Raw genomic sequence first — 23886 nt, 5'->3', positions numbered from 1 at the left:
CCAGCAAGAAGAAAAAAGAGGGTCAAGGGATCTGTACCAGGTTGCTCTGTAAGAAAAATGATCCTTTCTCTGAAGAGCTCTGCAGATCCACACAGTCTCCTTTCAGTATTGTTCCCTGAGCCATTCACCCCCAGGAGAGTTCTTGTCAGCTTGCAGCCAATTTATGTAGCCAGCTGAGGCTTACACAGTCCATACTGCCAAGCAGACAATCTACAGGATTTTGCCCCAGAGTAAATAAACAATTTTCTAAAAGCAGATACGGCTTTGTTATCTTCAGTGTAGGCCATTGTAGAGGCACAATGTGGATATCAACCCAGATTGCAGCAATTTTGCACTGCTCAAAAAACATATAGCAGCCACGAAGGGTTCCTAAGTTGTCTAAGCCTTCTCAAATTCACAACAAAAACAACTCCAGAAACTGGAGGAAGCTAAAAGCTGCGCTTAGATACCTTTGCACCTTTGGGGTCCAGTGAGTGGTACAAAGTGGGAAAAAGGCCTGTATAATGCTGGGAATCTTTATCTGCTACTCCATGGGTGTGTCTACATGAGGTGCTGGCTGCACAGTAGCCTGATACTACTGAACAGTAGCATTGTGTGGCAAAAACTGTGATGCACTGCTGCTATGCAGTAGTATTGGGCTACTGTGCAGTAGTGTCACAAGAAAGGCATTCGTCAGTGCTACAGCACAGTAACTCAGGTTACTGTGCTTTTATTTAGTACTTGCATAAATAATTATTAAATAAATACACAGTAACCATTGTGCAGTAGTGTCTCATGTAGACATGGCCCCTGTTTATTTTGTGGTTGCTTTCTTATCTAAATTGAACATCCATCCTATCCCCTACTCCAACAAATGGAAATACTGTGTGGGGAGACATTTTAACATGCACATTTTAATAATATGAACCAGCAGTACCTGTAAAGTAATACTCTATGGTGTTTAGTCAGCCTGGGATATCTAAAGACCCTAAAGGTTTTAGTGCCCAGTTGCCTTTTCAGTAGGATATAAATACAAGGTCACTTGGGCTTCTTACTATATTGAGTTTAAATGTATTAGTTTATTTCTAAAAATATTAGTAAATGCATATCCAAAAATGTCTCGTTAGGGATTTTTGTTTGATGGCACTGGAAGTGTTGTTTCAGAATAGTAAATCTTAAGCAGATGATTTCTCTGTATACTGTGTAGCTGCACTAGACAGAGGTATTACCCTTTCGCATACAACAACACCCTAAGGTAGTTACATACCTTACATTTCCAAGGTCAGCACATGCTGTATGTCTTGTTTGACTGCAGTGTTCCTTAGCATGATCTAAAGGCAGCATAATCATATTCTTTTCCTCCCATGGCTAGCATTTCATCATTTCCTTGACAGAAAGGAGACATCTGCCTGCACCAAGGTGATATCATACTGCCAATCCAAAACCAATACATTGTCCATTATGTCAAATTTGAGTCTTAAAATGTATTTAACTTTGACTTCTTGTTGTTCACAGTTGTTGGATGGCATGGGAACCAAGCCTCGGTGCATTTTATGGGCCAGTAGCATTCATTGTGTTAGTCACCTGTGTGTACTTTCTCTGCACTTATGTGCAGCTGAAGCGCCATCCAGAACGCAAGTATGAATTAAAGGAAAGGACAGAAGACCAGCAAAGACTGGCAAGTACTGAAGTGGGCCATAGTCATATTACGGACACTGGTTCAGTTGCCCAGGCATCATGCTCCATGATTTCTTCTTCCTTATTGGAAAATGAGCACTCATTTAAGGCTCAGCTGCGAGCTGCAGCATTCACTTTGTTCCTGTTTACTGCCACTTGGACCTTTGGAGCGCTTGCTGTGTCTCAAAAACATTTCTTGGATATGATATTTAGCTGTCTCTATGGAGCCTTCTGTGTGACTTTGGGGCTTTTCATTCTCATCCATCACTGTGCAAAGAGAGATGATGTATGGCATTGCTGGTGGTCCTGTTGCCCATCTAGAAGAAACACATACTCTGTACAAGTTAATGTCCGCCCAAAGGTTAATGTCAATGGGGACACCCAGGTTCATACATCTTGCCTTCAGGAGTCACCATGTCCTAACAAATCAGCTGTTTTTAATCATCCAGCTGCTAGTCACTGCAAACTTACTAATCTACAAGCTGTTCAAAACCATGTTAACTGCCTTTCACCAGTTACACCCTGTTGCGCAAAAGTGCACTGTGATCAACTTCTTGATGATGAAGCTCATATTCATGTACACAACGAAGGAACTTTCAGACCTAATGTGCATATTCATAGATGTCTGAAAAGCAGAACTAAGCCACGTTACTTCAGTCGACACAGGTCTGCAGGAGAGAGAGAATATGCCTATCACATTCCTTCAAGTATTGATGGCAGCATCCACAGTTCACATACAGACAGTCCACACAGTACACATGATAGTCAGTCAGGGCACAGACGGGCCTGCTGTGCAAAAAGTGACCAATACCCTACCATCAACCAACCTGAAAGTAGTGACGCAAGTACTGTTATATACAGTTGTGCTAAAATGCCAGAAAGTGACACTGTGCACCACGCAGCTCATTTTGAGATGCACCCACGGACACAATCATTGCCATTTAATACAACTAATCACAATGGAATTCTCAAGGGAAATGTGCATGAAGCCATGATATACAGTTCAGATAGTACAGGAAATATCAAAACGGGCCCTTGGAAAAATGAAACTACTGTGTAGTTCATGGGCCGCTCATTTGTCTTTTTTCACTCTAGTCATCGTAAGCTTTGTTTTTATTCTAAATTGAATAAGACAATGTATTTGTGTAGCACATCAGCAAATTGTATGTGTTTTTCCACCATGGTTTCTGTTTTCTTATTGAGAAGAGACTAAAAACTTGCTGTAGTGGCAGTGTTTTAAAAGTGAAGTTATTTTTAAAAGAATGTTGAAAAATTGTTCTGGGAGAATATTAGAAAATGGAGCTAAGAGAAACTGACTATGAGAGGCAATATCCTTTTGTTACAAAGAACTATATTTCTTTAGAAAGGCATCATTTTTATTCATTCTTTTGGCTTTTAATTCCAATAACTTCAAACACTTTTTATAAACATATCAGCATCTTAAACTTTTACTTATTTATTTTTGTAGCAAAGTATAATTACTGTGCCATGGATTTTAATCAGAAGTGACAACAATAGTAATGAAAAGCAGGATTTTGTAAAATTACTAATGCAGCTTTTTAGATCTACAAAGTGATACTGCCTCTAAAGTTCTTCTGTAGCATATGGCCTGTAAAATCATGTAATGTACAGTCTCTGTTATGTCCCTTTTCTTGTTGGAGGGAAGTGCTAGATAATGTCTCTGTTACATCTATGGTGCTGTATCGGTTGTATTTTGCATGACATGTCAGGATATACCATTTGCTGTTTTCTAGTGTTACATGTGTAAAAAAAAAAGTATTGTAAAAGGCTGTGAAAAACCCTGTTGGTATTAATCTAGAGCATTATGAATTTACAAAAAATCACTACTGCACTAGTTTAAGTGGCACAATCCTTTGTATAAGGTTATATGATAGCTTTGATAAGGGTCCACTCTAATGTCTTTACAGAGCATGCACTACTCATTGTATGTGACACTGTGCAGTGTAATAGCAATTGTCTCAACAAGTTTTACACTTCTTTGTAAAGTATGCCTTTTGAGCAAATCCGTAAGCTGTTTCACAGTAACCTTCAAACATCTGTTTAGGTAGAGAGGTTTTATCATTAACTCTTTGAGGACTACAGTCATTTTCTTAAAAATAGATTATTCTAGTTCAGAGAGCCTGTATATACTATACTCTGTATTTAATCATATGATCAATGCAGTCCAGAGTTGCCAAGAAAGTGAAAGTACAATCATTTTCAAGAAATACAGCTTCCTAGACACTGGTTTAATTTTACATCCCATTATGAAAAAACCTTTTTCCCCCTAGCAAATTTCAGATTGTTGTTATCCTTTAATGCAAATTTAACCTTCAAAAGTAGTTCCTTATGTTCATTAATCTGCTGAACTGTAGGGCATTCCCGGGTCAGTAACATTCTCTGTTAACGAGGCAAAAGGGTTTTTTTAAATATTTCCATGAACATCTGGACACAAAGAATCAACTCACAGGACGATCTGAATCATAATTATCCTAATGTGAAATGAAACTGCTCTTAAACAAGGAAGGGTACAGATCAGAATGGCTCACAAAATGTGAATACAAGCATAACGCTAGAAGAAAAATGTCTGCAGTAAAAGGAAAGCAGCAGTTCCATGAATAAAAAGAAGCACAATTCTGTAAGGCCATATGAGCTTGTTTACTTACTGATGCATCTTAACACAGGCTTAGGTAGCTGATACATTGCTGTGGAGAATAGAAGAACAATGACAGCCCCTCAATGGAGCATCAATTTACAGTTTTCTGTGTATATTTTGCAGAAATCGTTACATGCTTCATTCATATCATGTGTCTGTTAGCAGCAGTTTTAAGTCCCTATTCTTTTTTTTATGTGTAGGAATATATTTCCTAATAGTGTACATAAAGATGACAATTATAATTGTTAGAATATTATAAAAATATGTAAGTCAAATGAATGTGTTCTGCAGTGTTGCAGGTGGAAATTAGTACTCAAAGGGTTAATGCTCAGTATCTGAGTGGAAGAAATCTTGTTTTTCTGTATTTTTGTAAATTTAAAATATATATTGTAAACTACAGCAGTGTAATGTATCCATTTCACATTACATGTGTCTTTAAAAGGTGAACAAGAAGAATGCACTAGGTGGTTGTGGAGTTTTAAACCAATATACAACCTTTTCATGACTGCTTCTTTAGCTGATGCAAAAAAAGGCTAAGCTTTATTATGTATATGCTGTATATGCTTGAAGTATCTCAAAACTAAAATACAGTATTTTTCATTGTTTGAATAATGCAAAACTTTCTGTTTAATAATTATTTTCATTTTAGTATTATTTTATCCTCATTCCACATAGACAGTGAGCCGTAAATAAGCATAGACATAATGTGAAATGCCACTTCTCTGTAATTCAGCACTATATGTATTCTGTAATGGTGGAACTTAGAGGGTCTATAGACCATTATGCAAAAATATCCCCCACACATGGCCAAATGAAATACTCACTTTGCAAAAACACACTTGAAGGAGGTTCTTTATTCAGCTTGCGTTTCTATCACCTATGTTTTGTCTGAGAGACTTGTGTATGATCTTCATAATAGCTTACAAAAAGGTAAATAGGTGCTTCTTTCCACAGAATATCTTACATGATAAAACCTTCTGGAAATTTAACCTTCAGTATTAAAACAGTTTTCTTATTGTGTTGAAATATTAATTTAGTAAATATTTCTGGGCTAATTTGGAAAAGATGTGTTATGCAATAATCTGTTTGCATATTATTTTTTCAGAAAATATACAGTATAACTACAGAGTAGGAGAACATGATATTAAATAAATTGAAAAATGTTTTGTAACATCAGATTTGGCCAAAATTCTTTTTGTGCTTTTGAGTTCTTTAGGATTTGACTTTTTTAAGATAAATGAGATCATTCCAATGCCTTTTGTCATTTATAGTCCGTAATTATTTTATTGGATTTATTTTGTTATAAAAATAAACTCGATGAAATAACTAGAAGATACCAAATATATTATGCTAGGCAAAATTCCCCCATGTACGTTCACATGAAACCCACTGGCATGCTAATATTAGGTTTAGTCTTGTGTGGATAACACAGAAATGGCTGAACAGATATTTACAGTTCACTTCTGGCCTGAGACCAAGCGTGAGAAATTTCAGCCCAAAAGGTAATTTTCTGAGAATGTAGAGGCAACTGAAAACAGGGGATTAGAATGATGGTGCAGTCTTATCCCTAACTGTCGAGGACTACACACCAGACTAGAAGAACCTGATCCATTATAGTGATTCCTGTTTTCTGTATAACAGCAAAAATGCTGTAATCCAAGTAACACATTCTGTTTTGAAAAGAGGGAAGGGGATGGGAAATTATCCACATGGTAATGGTTTGGAGGGTTGACAACTGATGCACAACTGAGTGAATTAGCAGGGATCGATTGTATAACACTCCAGTATTTTACCATTCTTCTCTCCAGGTGTACACACAATTTTCAGTTTTACTGTGTTGTGTGCTCCAATATTGAGACCTGTGGAAGACTTAATATGTATAGATTTACACAAGGAATTCCTTCTTGGCCTCACATAAATTAAACTGATCCGGAAATAAGTTATGAATGTTTACAAATAATGCATTGTACTTATTTGCTGTTCCCATTGTTTTTATATCTGTTCACATTGGTGGTGTAGGCAACTTTCATGTGGAGACTCAGAATGAAATACTGGCCTAGGACTACCCAGAGCCCAGAGGGAATTAAACAGTCCAGGGGCACATCTACATGTGAAAATGCTACAGGGTGAGTTTACTCTAGATTAAATTACTCTAGAGTAAATCCACCCCGGCCAGGCTTCTATATGTGTGGGGATTTGGGAGCACATTTTCTGCTCCTGGCAGCCGTCTTCTCCCACCCCATCTGGCCCTGCACCAGCCCCTACAGCAGCCCGCCCCCCACTTGCTCCCTCCTGGAAACAGCGATCCCACTGCACCAGATGGATGTGTAGGGAAGCGGGTGTGTGGGGCAGGGGTGGATATGTGAGGAAGGGGAAGCATGTGTGGGGCAGGGGAGGTGTGTGTGCATAGGCAGTATGTCAGAGGGTGTGGGAGGGCATGTTCCCCCCCAGATTTCTCCACTGACAGCAGGGCATGGGGCACAGGGCTGCAGCCCAGCTGGACTGGCACCAGGCTAGAGCCACCTCTGTGGCCCAGCAGACCATGGCTGCCCCAACTGCTGCCAGGCAGGCAGGGGATGCCTCACCTTGGCGACCATGGCAGTGCAGCTGGTGCGCAGCTCCTGACAGCAGTGGCAGCACTGAGTCCCTGTTCCCTGCTCCACCCTCCATGCTCAGTCCTGCCTGCTGGGCCATGAAGGTGGCTCCTGCCCAGTGCTGATCCAGGTAGGCTGCAGCCCTGTGCCCCACTGTCAGCACAGAAATCTAGGGGGGTGGGGCACACACTCCCCCATTCCCCTTCAACATGTCACCAAAGGGGAAAATCCAGTTTCCAGCTTCAAAGGGGGAAATCTGGATTTTTCTCCTTTAAAGGGGAAAATCTATGTTTTTCCACAGGAAATGGGAAACATGGATCCTGGCTTATAACCTTGCCACCCTTTAATGTTAGGCCTACAGTCTTTGATATCCGGTGCCTTTGGCTGTTTTTTCATTTGGCTTGCTTTGTTTTTGTTGTTTTGTTTTGAAGGTTCAGCCAAAATGCCTGAGATATTTCTAAGACTAAAGTTAAGAAAAGAATATTTTATCTGTCAAAAAAAAAATTGAGTGATCTCTACTGTACCTACTTTAGATCAGCCACTTAAATTTCAATGGGGTGGTCTCTGTACCAGGAATATGCCCTTTGTTGTCCCTATTGTAACCACATTTGCTGAATAGGGCTTCAAGTTTAACAGTTAAAATCTCCAAAGATTTCTCCTTTACACGCAGGTTCCATCTTATAAGGCTGCTGCTGCGCTAGGCAAAGCTTTGGCTAGGATGATCTAGTTGGGGATGGTCCTGGTCTGAGCAGGGAGTTGAACTAGATGACCTCCTGAGGTCCCTTCCAACCCTAATTTTCTATGATTCTATCATAAAGTTGACATTCTAATTGCCATGAAAGTCAGGATGTTCTGAGTTAAAGGGCCTAAAGAAACCTTAATTCTGCCACCCTGCATTATAAAAGTTCATTTTTACATGACCACAAATCTCTGGGCAATGTGATGTGACTGAGTAAATTATAATACATGGAAATATTTATGCTTATCTCTACAAGGCTTTTCCTGTAAGACTGTAAAAATAAGTTGTCTTAAAATAACAGCTCTTTAATTGCCCTTGATAGACACATATGCAGTATTTGGGAATACAACATATATCCTATAGGTTATATTATGAAAGATTCCGAGGTAATATGGATGTGCAAAGGAGGGAACTGCATTTTATTTTCTGATTTTATACATATATGCCCAATAAAATCTTAACATTGCATTAAAATATTATCCTTTAATGCATAATTAATATAACTAGTTCAGCAACAGCCAGTTTATAACAAAATGCTACACTGAGATTTTTAAAAAATAATGTAAATGAAAAGTTAAAAAAGCCCTGGCGGATTTTCAGAGCTGCCTCTGCGAGAGAATAATTCAAGATCATGTAACTAACAACTAAATTCTACTTCATTAGTCACCTCACCTTAATGCAGTATTAAAGATTAGCTTACTAAACAAAACCGTGAGGATCAGTCAGTGCAGTATGTGACAATCAAAATCAGAATGGCTTGAACAGTCACTGGTATATATGACTTACGTGGTTCATTGTAGATTGATGTAGAGAAACTGCTGAGAGAGACAAAATACAGAGGATATGATTTCAAAGGCCCCAGAGCAGTAGGATAGAAATTCTTCTGTACAACTCCTTTTACTTAGAAGTAGTTAAAGAAATGTCTTATGTAGGGTGTAAGTAGAAGGGTTGAATTTAAATTAGTGCAACTATAAAAGAGATTGAAGAAGTTACACTTGAGAATTCAGTGTTGCCTACATCTGCTTGTAACTACTGATAGAAACAAGAAGGTATTAGCTTTTTTTTTTTTGCAGCCTTACTCCCTTAGAATATGAATAAACTATGAATAAACTAACAAATTAAGACAACCTGCAAGGCCATACAATGTACCCATTGCTATCCTATGGCACTTTAGCCCTGTTTCACTATGGTACTAAGAACTAGTGCCATAACTGGGTGCCATAATTCTGGGGTGGAAAACTGGTATTCCCAATGGATAGAGTGGCTCTATCTCAGTTTTAAATGCAAAACAAATCTGACCTTTAACTATAGAATAAGAATTGCCATTTATTGGGTCAGGCCATAGGTCCATCTTGCCCAGTATCTTTTATCACACTGTGGCAGAGTGGATGCTGAAAGGGACAGTGAGCTGGGTATTACCAGGGTTTTTTCCCCACTGTTCGTGTCTCACTTGAAGCCTTCAGTTTTTAAAGTCTAGGAGTTCTGATTAAGGGGCTGCATCCCTAACTCCCATACTCAATAGCTACTGATGCCCCTTTGCTCCAACAGTTTGTCCAATGCCTTGTATAGATGCCTGACTAGGAGAAAGTCTGCTCCTGGTCAGCTATACACTGGGGGCATGAGATGGCTTCCTGTATTTTGGAGCTGCTACCCAGGCGGAGACTATGTCCCTCTGCCCCAGCAGCAGGGAGCTCCAAGACCCCCTGCTCCAAGACTGCGATCAGGGAGTGGGGGCTGGGAGATCCTTATCTCCCTGCTCCTGCTCCACCATTGTGATCGGTGAGCAGTGAGCTGAGAGACCCTTATGTCCCATCATCGGCTGCTCAACCACAGGGCCGGTGCTGGCAAATCCTTATCTCCCAGCGCCGTCTCTGAGATAAAGGTCTCTCAGCACTGGCCCTGTGGTCATGGAGCTGGTGCTGGGAGCTTCCTGCTGGTGGGGGCAGGGGATCCTGTTCCACACTCAGCTCCCCATTCAGAGAGTTGGGCAGGGAACACCCCAGCCTGTCCTCTCACCCCTGCAGCTCCACACTCATGGAGCTGGCCAAGAAATAAATCCCCCAGCCTGTTCCCAGTCTGTTCCACCCACAGCTCCAGGCTCATGGACCTGAGCAGGAAACAAGCTGCCCAGCCTCTGCCAAGCAAGGCATGGTTGGAAAGAGCTGCAGGGGTGGGGTAGGTCTCAGCCCCCTACCCTGATCTGCCAGTGGGGCAGCTGAAAGTGAGCTAGCTGGTATCTGCCCCACTGGAAAATTAGAGCAGAAGTATGGGAACTTCACCTCCCTTGCAGCTCTTTCCAAGTCCCCTGCCCCTGATTGGGAAGCCAGAGCCAGGAGCTCCCTGCTGCTAGGGCCGGGGGACATTGGTCCTACCCCAGCAGCAGACATGCCCCTGGGACCAGGAGACAGCTGTCTCCTGGACCGGTGCTCCTTACCAGCCACTCATCTAGCACCCAGGGGCAGCCTGGAGCTCCTCCTGGTGGCAGCAGGGGCTCATTGCAGGGAGCAGGAAGCTTGGTCCAAAAAGCAGCAAATCTTCTACCTAATCACTGCATGTGTAGATACCTGCCCGAAAGTGCTTTCTCCAGAGTAGCTTACACCAAAATAAACTTAGGCCAGATCAAATGCATGTGTATACATGCCCACTATGTGAAAAGAACTTCCTTTTGTTAGTTTTAAATTCACTGAGTGCATCCAGATGAGTTAACATGTGCCTGTTGCAGCATCTCAAAACAATTTGAGATGCTACAAGAGGCAAGCTAAGAATTAAAAAATATTCCCTGCACTGCATATTTGCAGCACAGACTCTAAATTTGATACCGGGAAATCCCAGTATCAAATAAAAAAAAGTGGAAATAAAGCAACCAGAGAAGCAACCAGAAGAAACCAGAAATTGGGTCCTTGAGAGAGATGCTCTGGCATCCAGCCAGAACATCTATATGGTGCCCCTGCACACTGCCTCAGCTTGCAGAGGCAAACAGAAGTAGGGTAAGGCTGCAGCATGACCCAGACCCAGACCCAGGCTCTGTTCCAGGTAACCAAGGATGTGGGGGTGAAAGGGACTATGTTTCTCGCGGGCATTGTGGGTGGAGTGTGTGTGGGTGTTTGTATGGGAGGGATGGTTGGTGTGTGGGTAGTAGCAGTGGGTGTGGGGGGGATATGGGTGTGTGGGGAGGTGTAGGTGGGGGGTTTGTGGGGGATGGAGGACAGGCTGCCCCATGCCTGCCCCACCACCCCTACCTGTGGTGCACAGCCCCAATGCTGGCAGCAGCAGCCAGCTGGGCTGTTGGGGCCATGGTCTGCTCCAGGCACAGCCCCTCAGCAGCGCAGCACCACCTGACCCAGGGTCAGTACTTGGCACACTGGTCTGGCCTGGCCCGCTCATATGCACCTTTGGACAGGACTGAGACAATTCCTGCCACCATCCACAGCTCCTGTCCAAAGACATGTGGTAGTGGGTCAGGCCACGCCCTTTCACCACGTGCAGACCCTGGGTCAGGTGGCTCTGCGCCACCAGGAGATTGTGCCTGCAGCAGGCCATGGCCCCAACAGCATGCCTGGCTGCTGCTGCTTGTGCTTGGGGATGTGCATTGCAGGGTTGCAGGGCAGGTGTGTGGTGGCCCCCCTCAAACTACCCCCACAAACCCCACTTCCACAAACCCCATACATCCACCCACAAACTCCATACCCCCCACACCACCCCTATACCCACACACCCACACACAAATCCCCAACATATCCCACACACACACACTCTGGTTATGAAGTGGTCAGGGGACACTCTGATTTTTCTATGATAAAAAAACCAAAAGCAAACACCAAAGCATATAGATATTTAGAATTTATTTTATTATGATGATAGAGCTGGCTGCAGATCCGGAAGGAGCTGAGCAGAGTCAGTTTGGCCCAAGTGGCACAACTTCCCCCACACCAAAGTGCATATTGAGGCACATGTGCTGAGGCACAAATCTTTGGGACATATTTGTTCCACTGGTATTTGAGCTTCTGCAAGTGCATGTGCCTGCATGTATGGATGTGCCCACTTGGTATATCTACATGTGCTAGTAGTGTGATGCAATAAACTCCAGCCCAGTTCATGCTAGAGTTAATGGTTCCTGGGCACAGTGTCTATACATGCGCCCAGGACCACAGCAGTTTGAGCCAAGGTGGAGCAGCCTAAGGCTGGCAGCAGGCTTGAGGGGTCAGCACCAGGCTCTGAGTTGTGGCATCAGGGGTGGCTGGGGCATGAGGGTGCCCAAAGATTGGAGCTGTGTGGTTAGGCATCAGGCAGGGGTCTGGCCTCCTGCTGCCTGGGCTGACTAAATGCAATTTATACCCAGATCAGCATTTACATGTGCGTTTAGGCAGTTATTTTTGTGACCATAAGATACTACTGTCCCTGACAGCACTATGTTACAGTTTCAAAAATTAGTTTGCTGTGGTCTAATAGTGTCACACATATAGACTGTGATGCTTTACACCACAGCAGATTAGTCTACTGCACAGTTAAATTCACATGTAGATGTACCCTCTCCCTGCTAGTTTCATTCTGTGACCTTGTAACAAGGGACTCTAGCCCTGTCACCAGAAGGCACATCCGCCCCTTTAGGGCCAGAACTTCCTGGGCACGGAGTTCTGGGAAAGAAGGGGTTAAATGCTGAGCCTGGCCAGCTAGTCAGCTGACCAGAAGGGGCAGGACTATAAAAACCCTGGGCAGTGAGAAGGGGGGGAGCAGCCAAAGGAGAAGGAGTGCCTCAGAGAGCTCCATGAAGGAACGGTCCAAAGGCAGAAAGAGGGGAACCACAGAGGGGAACCAAGCCCTGGAGAGATGGCAGCCACATCACAGCAAGGATGTGAGCCGGCAGTGGGGAGCTGAAGCATGGACCCTGTGAATGTAAGCTGACATGCTGCTTTTCTTTATCACATTAGCTGGTGGCAGTTATTACCCACGGACGGGACTTTTTATTTTTTTTCTTTTTGATTAATGAATGAGACCGGCCGTTTGGGTGAAGCTATTAGGGGAAGGAGGAGGCCTCATTTTGGGGATCTGCTATGGAGTGGGGACCCCAGTGCCAGTGAGGGTGCAGCTTTTGGAGGGCACAGACCCCAGTGCCAGCAAGGGCACGGCTTTTGGGGGGGACACAGACCCTGGTGCCAGTGAGGGCGTGGCTTTTGGGGCACAGACTCTGGTGCCTGAAGGTGCAATTTTACAAAGGCCAGGGAGGTCTTGTACACCTGGGGTGCAATTTGGGGGGGGGTTTGGTTATTTTTAGACTGAGAGGGTGCAGGTTCGGTTTCATCCCCTGGTTTTGAGCTTGCAACCACCTGGCTGTGGGGCCGCTGCCTGGGCCTCTGGGCCAGGGGGGACGGGGCTCCAGACTGGAGCAGGAAAGGGGGCCACAAGCCTCAAGACACTGGAAAAGGCTAGAGCCTTGGAGTCAAACCCTGTTTAGTGGGTTTGGACAGGGAGGCCTAGCTAGAGAAAAACAGCGCAGGCCCATGTAGGTGAAAGGCCCCAACATACACAATACAATAGATAGTCTCCCACTCGCAAGAACGTCATCATAATTTCCATCAAGACGTGGCAGGCGAGTATAGGGCGGGACATAAGAACTCCAAAGAAGGATCCAAGGGCGCCCCACGTAAGGCGCGGATTACTATGGAAGATGGTGCAGGGGAGGGTGACCTATTACAGACCCCTAGTTCTTGTATTGTGACAGGCAGTAAATAATAAATTCCTATATATTTTCTCTACAACATTTAGTATTTTGTGAACATTTGTCCTGCTCCTTCTCAAGCATCTCTTTTATAAACTAAATAGGCGTTGATTTTTTTAGTCTCTCCTCATCTGGAAGTGCCTCCATACCACTAATCATCCTTGTTACCCTTCTCTGTACCTTCTCTAGTTTTTCTATGTCCTTTTTTGAGGTGTGGGGACCAGACCTGAGCACCATATTCCAGGTATGGACACACCATGGATTTATAAACTGGCATAAAGATACCTTCCATTTTGTTTACAATTCCCTTTTTAATAATCCCTAACATTTTGTTTGCCTTTTTGTCAGCTGCTGAGCACTGAGCTGATATTTTTTAGTGAACCGTCCACAATGACTTCCAGATCTCTTCTCTGTGTGGTAACAGCTAATGTAGAGCCCATCATAGTGTAGTTTGGGTTATTTTTGCCCAGGTAAATCAATTTACACTTGTCTACATTTAATTTTATCTCCCATTTACTTGCCCATTCCCTTGATCATGCCAGATCCTTCTGTATTTCCTCATAGTCTGCCTTGGTCTTTACCACTTTGAATAGTTTTGTAAATAACTATACAATAAATTTATACAATAAATTTGGCCTTCTTGCTACTCACCCCATTTTCCAGATCATTTCTGAATATATAGGGACCACTGTAATTCAGGTTCCAGCAGGGGGCTTTCTGCAAGCTCACAGGAAACAATTCCGGGTGTTTTTTAAGGTAGGCTCTCCCATGCCTCTGGCTGGTTGAAGGAGCCTACCATGTGGCTGATGCCCATTGAACAGCAGCACACAGGCTGTCCTTCAGCTGTTTTAAGAAAGCCCAGCAGGGGCTCAGTCTATACTAGGCTGCCCCTGGAAATGCTTGGGGCTTCCACAGTGTTTCCAGGGCTCAGCAGCCTTTCTTCTCCATGCTTCAGGTAAGGTTTTTAAACTTTTTTTCCTGCCCTCCCTCTCCCCTGTTGTTTCAGGCCATTTCTGACCAAATCAGTTGTCCAGGGCTTCAGGGCAAATGCTAGATTTTGAGCTTTCCCCTGAAATCCCCTAAAATCTGAATTAACAGTGCCTTCTATGCATATGTTAAGCATACTGGCCCCATCACAGATCTCTGGGGAACCCGGCTGTTTTCTTCTTTCCCTCCTGAAACCAACTGTTTGTCTGGCCTTCCAGTGCTATTAGAAGCCCCATTTCCAGCACCAAAAATATGTCAGGATGCATGATGCTCCAAGTACCACATTCCCAAGTCTTTGTTATCAGACAGTCTTAATATGGAGTCTCTAATATAAGGATTTTCTAGGGATTTCACATGCTGACCTCCTACAAACAGAGAAGAAAAGCATGTATGGCTGTACCCAAATACAGAACTTACTGGTTCCCAAGAATTTCTCTAGGGTTTTCTGCTTTTTTCACCACAATGTCTGTTATCACCCTCCTTTATATATTTTTATTTCTCTTTCCCTCTCTGCTTGGTTTCTGCTTTGTGTGCGTCTCTATGTCCATGAGTTTGTGCATTCAGCCACATTTCTCTCTAATGACCTGCCTAAGGCCCTGCTGGAAAGGCAGTGCATGGTCTTCATCTACACCATAATATGTGCTGACTTCAGCATTGACTTCATAATGCTGGGCTTTGTGCTGATAGGATGAAATCACTGTAGTTTGCTGAAACACTCTCTCTGCTGTCCCTTTCAGCTGCTCCTCTGAAAGCAAGCATTTCAGCTCAGAACTGTGATTTCATTTCTAGGTTTTCCCTTTGTTTTATGTCCTCTTTTTCCTCTCCAATTTATGGTCACTGATTCAATACCATAGGGTTCTGCTTGTAACAGGCAAGCTTGATTTCCACAGTTTCTGCCAATGGCTGGTTGGTTGTTCTTTTAAATGTGTATTTAAGTATTTGAATAATACTCCTATCTGCATGATGTTGGTTGACCAACAATGGCTTGTTCTCAGATGTAGGGGTGCTGTAGAACTTGTTCTATTGTAGCAGCTTTCCCAAAGTTCTTTTCCTGTCCCTGTATCAGTCCTGTCACCATATGTCTGTCACTGAGCATGGGGATATATGCTCATAAATCCTCTTTATTTTAGGGAAATCCTGTCTATTTTTCCATGTTGACATTCCTACAGGCACCACTGTCCTTCCCTTTTAATGCTGTTAGTTGAAAAATTGAGGCAAAGTCATTTGCTGGTTTTGTTCTCAGGGGTTCATTTAGATTCCCCTTCATTAACTTCCTATGTTGCCTCTTGAATCTCTTCCTGTTTCCTGATTTTTGTTTCCTCTCTCACATTTCCCCATGTAAGACTGCTCTCAACTGTTCTGTTCCTAAAGTGAGAAAGGAATTAGCCTTCATCCCCCACTTGGGCACAATGCTGACTTCAGCATGCTGGACCTTAATAAGCTGACACGACACTTGAAAGTAGAGATGCACTTTTCTATCATTCACCAAATGCAGGCAGTAGTTGTTCATCAAATCTCCCTTTCCTGCCTGTTTTGAGTAAGCATCCCTGTGTTTGGAATGGGAATACCATGAGTACCAGCAATATCTTATTGATAGAAAAGGTTTAAAATCCCAAACTTTTAAACTTCACCTGATGTATGATAAGCCTAGTTCTGTTAGCAAAGGATGAATGCACATTACAGTTTTCAGATTACTCATGGGCACATTAACAAGTTCTCTTGAGATAAAATAGGATGGGGCTTTATAGTGCCATGTGCAGGCTCTTATCCTGCAGGAAATGAACGGTAAAGTTCAGGAGCTTAGTCCTGAAAGGAAAGGGGCAGTCCAGAGGCCATGTAGACAACCCATTAAGTGTAACAAGTTTGTGTAGTGTTGTTATAAAGATTATCTGAGACAAAGAAAAGATAGACAAAGCTATTAAATTTCTTAAAGGACCCCCTTTTAATTACCTCTAACTCATAAATTAATTAATAGATTTACTTGTAAGTTTTCAGTAAATTAATTCTGCACTCAGAGTAAGTGCTGTAATCTTCTAGAATATATGCTCTATTTCTCATATGTAATAGAGAAGCTGAATCGCTGCTAAATGAGACTCAGTATTAACTGTAGAGTCATGAATTATGCCTCCATAATAAGGGGAATACACTGGGACATGTTAATAATTAATGTAACAACATAACTTACTCCTAGACTCTTAGGAATGGCTTTGTGGCTCCAACATTCCCATGTTTTGAAAACTTGCCCTAACCTTCATCTACTTGAAGATGAGGATTAGGTTGCAGCAAAGAGAGAGACATTGCTAGCTGCTTCATCTCTTGCTGATCTTTATTTCTGCATCTGGACATTAGAACATGAAGCAAGGAGAATTCCTTTCCGCTTGGTACCTTCCATGTCTACAACTGCATACAGAAGTGATGGCAGTCTGGTATGAAGGGACTGTGATATTGGCAACATGTCTGCAGCAGGCAGTTCTTTTCCTGATACATCTCAGGGTCCTTATTTTATCTCTGTAGTGGAGTTGTAAACCAGGGAGGGAATACCTCTAGGCTGTGGCCATTTTAAATGTTTCCCCTGCTTGATTGACGTTCAAGACCCTGCCCATACTGTGACATAAATGAATGCTTTGGATAGGCTCATGAGAATGTCCCAGCACCGTATGCAGGGAATGCCGAATCGAGCATTCCATTGCGACTAGAAAGTGGAGATATCCTCTTCACAGTGCGAGCGAGCTGTATTTTCTAATAGCTACAGCCTCCAATGAGCTAATAGCTGAGCCTCCAATCATATTTCCTTTATATATTCACATGTCTGAACCAGCATATGATACTAAAAAAACAATTCTACAGTTTTTGCACATCTCTAGGCTGTCATTATACAAGGTACTGGGGACAGCCATTGCTACGCTATTCAGGTATTGTGGTTCAAATGCTGTCCTCCTCAGTTACACCCATGCAACCTTAGGAAATGGGCATACAAACAGCTTTCCACTAAGCAAACAAGAGCAAGACTTTACACCATGTCAGGTGTTCTGTGATAGGTACACACTCCTACTCGATGCTAAATGAAAAACAACTGGTAGCCTCTTATCCCACACTGAAGGAAGGTTAAGCTTTTGTTTACTGTTGGGTAAGCACATACACACAGACAGTTGCTTCAGAGTGGATGACATACTGTAAATTCCCATTTTGTTTGCATCCATTCACAAGCTCATTCCCTCAGTAACATGATAGGGTTAAACCAGCATTATTAGTAGACAAAATTTGCTTGCATTATTTTAATTTCTTTGTTTCTCTGTAACATTTTTTTCTAGAGGATAGATGAGAGCATTGGGAACTTGCAGATTATCGACTCTAAAGCTAGCACTCTGTGGCTATATCTCATGAGATGCTGACTGCATAGTTGTTACTGCACAGTCATTTAGTACTTGCATACACAAGTACTAAATGACTGTGCAGTAGCCAGCATTACTACCCAGTAGCATCCCCAAACAGCTTTTTGGTAATGCTGACTGCTCAATAGCTTGTTACTACTGCGCAGTAGTGTCACATCACGCTTTGTACCTCATGACACTACTGCACAGTAGTTATGAGCTACTGCGCAGTTAGTGTCTCCCGTAGATGTGGCCTGTAGGTAATCATGGCTTTTTAGTTAGGGCATTCATTATCTTTCCTGCATTCTGAAGATGTCTCCCCCGTTTTACCCTTTTGAAACAACACTGTCTTTCAGACCCAAAGGAAAGAACTGAAAGCTGTAGTCTTTGATGCTTTTTTTTTTTGGAGTCATTTTCAAAAGCAGAAAGTCACTTGGCCTAAGGCAATTTACCTAAAAGATGCATCTTTTCTTTGTATGCTGTCTCCCTGTTACTGAAATGTTTTAAATGTCCATCTGAAATAATTCTTTGATAGCTCAATAGTGCAATTTTTGCACCTGGGCTGATTAGAGTTATTGACAAGATCTATTCTTTCCCACAATTTGCTATTCATTAGAGCAAAAATGAAACATTTATTTTGCCACTCTGGGCTACAGCCATCTGTGCCCAGCATCCTAACATTTTTTTCAATGTTCTATTTCAGCTGTTACAGTTGGCCTCAAAAGAGACTAAAATCTGGCAAAAATAGCACTAATATTTAACTGTGCACAAGATGTATTATTTGTATGTCAGTAGCACATTGTTTGCTTTCTAGGTCTTTAACAGCTGTCTATGACACAGTAATTTGCACATGATAGTTTTCATGAAATATGTAACATGGTAATTAAGGAGAAATTTGAGGGTTGGTGAATACTTTTATATTTTCCTTGTCTGTGCAAAGGCTATCCACTGTCTACATGGAACTGCAGTATAAGACAGACACTAGTTACGTTAATGTATCAAATGCAATGATTCATTTTTTTGGCATTTCCAGGAGCATTGATTAGATTTCTGTTAATCTGAAATTATATTCCAAATGTTCAGTTGTGTTCCATTTTAATCCTTTTTAAAGACATATGTAGAGCATAATATCAGCAGCAATTCCCCTACATACAACAATGAGAAACTGGCTCTCAAGTGACCTATTTTTGAGAGAGACAATAAAATTATTAAATTGAGGTACAGTGGATATAAGTGCCTAAGGCCAGCCCTGAACTTCTTTGTAGTCTATGTGATAGAAGGTCACCTTATTTCAGTCTTCTCTAAACTAAAAAAATAAACAGAAGGAGAACTCAATAAAGTAATAGGCCTCACAGATGGCCTCTGTCAGATGTTTTGGTGCTAATTCATTGTCAGAGGAGTCTTTAGACAATATTAATTCTAATTTTCCATTTAATACAGATGGATATTATACATAGAGTGCATCTACACATGCATTTAAGCATGACTAAATACATATTAAGCAATTTTTGGCAAGTGTCTACGCTTTCAGGGATGTGGCACTAAAGTTAGTGCCACGTCCCTGCAACACAGTGGCTGGACAGACCTAGCATTAAAGTTAGTGCCATGTTGCATCTACATGGACATTAATGCACTTTAACTAATTGCACATAAACCTGCTACCTGCATTGTCAGGTATCAAATTTAGGTGTGATTAGTCTAATTTTGCCATTTTTCATTTGCATTAAGGGTGCACACATGTAGATGCATGCCCACAATGTGCATTAAACTAGGCTAATGCACATTAACACATCCTTTGTAGATATGCCCACACAGTCCAGACATGATTGTTTTAAAATCTAATACAATTAAAACAGCTGTGTTGATGCTGAACTTAAAAACATTGCAGAAATGAGAGCCTCTCACTTCAAGATTCTCTCAATCTATTGGGACAGTTGCTTGAGAGAGAGGAAAAAAAGACTTGTAGCAGTCTGATATGCTCAGTCTTTCTGTGTGAGTCAAGTGCTGTTATACTAAGAATGTTAGCAAATGTATTCAGTATGGCCGTGTCACGAGGCAGTGTCTAAGTACTTTACACCAGTAAAAAATTATTTATTAAAGGAAGTCTTTTGAGACTTTCTAAACCAGAGGAATACTTTTTGTATTTTAAAGATTAAACTCCCCAGTATCTTTTTCAAATTTCAAAAACTGATACAAATGCTAGAAGCTCATTTGGTCTGTCTGGTATAAATGTGAGTTTTTTGTTTATGGTTGAAGAAAATAAGAAGGGGACTTATATTTGAGAATATTTCTTCCTCATCAATTTCTATTATGAGGGATTCACACAAGTATTTCCTCCATTGTTGAAAAGTGATTGATATCTGTTGTTGTCATCTGAAGGGCTTGCTTGAGGGAGTTTTCATGTGAGGTGGGCTGCTTTAGAAATATAATTTCTAAATGCATAGGATTTTGATTGTTGCAGGGGGAATATTGCAACATATCACCACCCCCCAAAAGACTTGTAGTAAATACAGTTGGCCCACACGTGTCAGTTATAAAATGAATAACAGCTACACTGGTGGTAATGTAACAAAATCTGCTAAGTAATTTCTGAAACAAAAGCTAAACCCCATTAAGCTGTACTTTGTTGGCACTACTGGAAATTTTTAGGGACTTTCAAAATACGATGTGCAAGAAAATGCTGGCTGCAGACTATTAAGGTGAAGCTAAGTAACGGCAGACCCAGGCTCCTGCTTTGGGAGGAAGAAAGGGCAGTGTCCTTCAATGGACTCTGGGGATGCTCTGTAGTTCAAGTAAGTGTTTAGCACTTTGCAAGGCAAATACATATGCTTTAATAAAAGAAATTCAATTGAGCCCCAAGTCAAAAGCTTTCAGAGCTGCTGACTAAACTAAAATGTAAGTACTTTGTAAGTGTAGGTAACATGTGTTGTGTCCTCTCAAATGAGGCAAATCTAAAAGCAAACCTTTGCCCTGTGCAAAGAGGGGTCATTACGAAAATGGATCTAACGTATTCTAAAGTCAAATTAACATTACTACAAAAAAAGGGTTCTTCTCTGCTTGGTACAGTCTTATTAAACCAACAGCCTTGAACTTAAGGCCTTGGCTTGACCAACACAGCAGCCTACCCCAATCCACCTCTCTACATGCTACTTCTACTCTAAATGCAAACATTCAAAAAACCCGAGGCAGAATTGGTGTAAGTTATGCCATTTTCTGTAAGTGGCATGGTTTAGATCAGTAGCAAAGAAAGTGCCCATTTGCCCTAGGGGGCGTGAGGAGCAAATCATAGACCGGGTTCTGCCATTTTTAAACAACTGTATGTGTGGTGAACTTCTGTTCTGTTTTTTTATATTCAAAGATTTATAGATTGTAAGGCCAGAAGGGACCTTGGAAGATCATCGGGTCCAGCCCCTTGCACCAAGCAAGAAAGATAACTGGGGGTCAGGTGACTGTCTAGTCTCCTCTTCAAGATTTCCAGGGTAGGTGATTGCACCACCTCTGACTGTGAAGAATTTTTTCCTAACATTGAGCCTGAATCCATCTTCCAGGAGTTTGTGACCATTACTCCTGGTTTGTCCCTCGGGTGCCCTGGTGAACAGTTGCTCACTGAGTCCTTGATGTATCCCCCTAGTGTAGTGGCAAGCTGCTACTAGGTCCCCTCTCAGCCTTCTTTTCCCCAGGCTGAAGAGTCCCAGACCCCTCAGCCTTTCCTCTTATGGCTTGCCTTTTAAGACTCTGATCATACGGGTGGCTCTTCTTTGGACTCTCTCAAGCTTGTCCACACCCTTGTTAAAGTGTGGTGCCCAGAAGTGGACACAGTTCTCCAGAGGCAGTCTCACCAGTGCTAAGCAGCGGAAGAATCACCTCATTGGCTTTGCTAGAGATGCATGATGGAAGCATGCCAGAGTATTATTTGCCCTATTGGCTACAGCATCACACTGCTGGCTCATGTTCATACTGCCGTCTATTATTACCCCCAGGTCCCTTTCATTCATGCCACCAAGCCTGTAGGTGTGTTGGGGGTTGCTTGTCCAAAGATGGAGCACTTTACATTTCTCAATGTTATGGATATAGACGAGTTTTGTGTGCCAAGTTTATGTTCTATCGTGGGTGTAGACTGGTTTACACACACTTATACCAGTAAAAGTGTAATGTCTGAACCTGGCTGTACAGGTTGGATGGGAGCAAACCTTAGGCCTCCATCAATACCTAAGACTGCTCACTGCCTAGGATTTAAAACTCTATTTAAGACCTGGGAAAGGAACAGGGAATATCTGAGCAACTGAGTTTTTCTTTTCCTGTGCTTAGAATGCATTCTGGTGACTCTACTCAGTTTTTAATCTCTTGGATTCCTGATGTGGTTTGCTTCTAGACTCCACTCTCCCAGTTCCTGACTCGGCTCACTCCTGTACTCTGCCTGACTCCTGATCCTTTGGCTCCAGGTCTCTGCTTGCCCATTGCAACTCTAGCTTTGACACTGCAGCCCTCCAATCCAGTATATATAATGTCCAATTAGCTCCTAGGTCTGACCACCCATTTACCAGCACTTACAAATTCATGTACAGTGTGGGATTGTACCTGTCTGGCTTCGAACATCTGGTCACGTGCCACACGTCCCCAGATGCTTGGGATCATCCGCCTGTCCGTCCCTGTGGTCCCGCTGAGTCGGTGTCTTTGAGCCAGATAGTCTCTCCCCAGTCTCACCCGCCATGACTTTGATCTTATCCCAGTGGTGGGGTTAGACTATTGGCATCTCTCATGCATAGGACTGCTGGATGACGATCTTCTGCGAGGCTCCACCTCCCCTCTACCTCACCCTTACACCCCACCTTCTTGAATCCTGATGACCTTCAGCCAAGTCCCTCCGATAGTTGAGGCTGCATGCCCTTTTCCTAACAGACTATATAATAATCAGGCCAAAGGCCCACTTTGCCCCCTTACCTCTCACAGCCGACTAGCCCTGTCCATAGCTGTAAACTACCTGGGCTCCTCACCCAGCAACCCCTCCTAAAGTGGGCAACGAAAAACCACACACACACACACAAAATATCTCCAGTGAAGAAATACAAGATGCTAAGGGATGGCCTTTGCTCCCTTTATTGCCTGCTCCCTCCAACTGCCCTACTCCAACTGGCTCCGGCCCCTAAGACCCTTAACAAGCCTAGACTGGGTTTGGGTCAGCCTGTTGGCTTCTACGTCATCCCCTCCACCCTTTATCAAGCCTGAGGATTCACTGTATCCCTGGTGATCCCTCTCAGGACATCTTCCCCACGTCTCTTGGAGGGACGGCTCTATACTACTAGTGCCCGTCTTCTGTCGCCCTTCCTGCTGACTGTACCCTTCAGCCCCAGCCTGGGGTACCTCCTTGAGGCTGTCCAAACCCTCTATGGTCCCACCTGGTGTGGCGTTCTGGTTTCTGCCGACTCTCCTGGCTCTTTGCGGGTAACTCCGGGTTTCAAACCCCTCCTGCTCTCTTCTGTCTCTGGGTCTCAGCTCCTGTTCTGAATAAGGCACCTCAGCCCTCTCACCCCCTGCGTTGCTGCCAGCAGTGTTTTCCTCACAAAGGGCTTTGCTCTCTCCTCCTGTGCTGCAGGATGCAAATTCCCATGCTCCTCCTCTTCATGGGTACTCCAGGAGAGATTTCCCCTCTGGTGCTCCTGCTGGTCTCCTCCTCTCTTCCTTGCCAGCGGCTCCTTTTATCCCCACCGGCCAGCTCCTGCAGCTGATGTTATCAGCTGGCTGCAGCTGTATAAAGACGCAGCTACTGAGCCACTCAGGTCCCACCTCCTTTTCTGGTTTTGCTGCGGCTCCGGCTATAGGTAAAAGTTTTTATATTTTCTTTTTTTTTCCTTTTTCTTCCCCAGCCAGCTCCTGCTCCCAGGGTTCCCCCTGGGCTCCTCAGGCTCTTCCCCCTTGTTTCTCCCCATGACAGGGATCAACAAACTTCTCATAGTTAAGAAGCAAGGCTCAGATATGCCTCTTAACAAAAGTCTAGTAGCTGTAACTCCATTCCTTTTAAATCTCATAGGGCATTTTTACACGTGCAGTGGGAGATGTGGGGGGGAGGGGAGGTCAGGGGTGCTTTAATTAGCAAGCTGCGCTAATTAAAAGTGCCCAAGCAGCACATGTATTAGCACCCCCCACACTGAACAATGGTAGAAGGCACT

The 23886-nt window shown here is 43.0% G+C and overlaps 1 protein-coding gene across 2 annotated transcripts in view; it reads left to right on the top strand.

Moving 5' to 3' along the window:
* Positions 1–5482, top strand: part of ADGRA1 (adhesion G protein-coupled receptor A1) — a 553479-nt gene extending 547997 nt beyond the window's left edge. For both annotated transcript variants that reach the window (XM_090057369.1, XM_090057370.1), the window contains one exon: positions 1495–5482. In XM_090057369.1, coding sequence (XP_089913495.1) covers positions 1495–2716 — 1222 coding nt within the window. In that variant the 3' untranslated portion in view covers positions 2717–5482. The remainder of the gene's footprint in view (positions 1–1494) is intronic.
* Positions 5483–23886: the final 18404 nt, after the last annotated feature.

Source organism: Crocodylus siamensis, chromosome 7 (genome assembly GCF_052110815.1).
Source record: "Crocodylus siamensis isolate JL-2025a chromosome 7, ASM5211081v1, whole genome shotgun sequence".
Lineage (NCBI taxonomy): Eukaryota > Metazoa > Chordata > Crocodylia > Crocodylidae > Crocodylus > Crocodylus siamensis.
The sequence above is the reverse complement of the archived record's forward strand: the minus strand, read 5'-3'. Positions and strand labels throughout refer to the sequence as shown.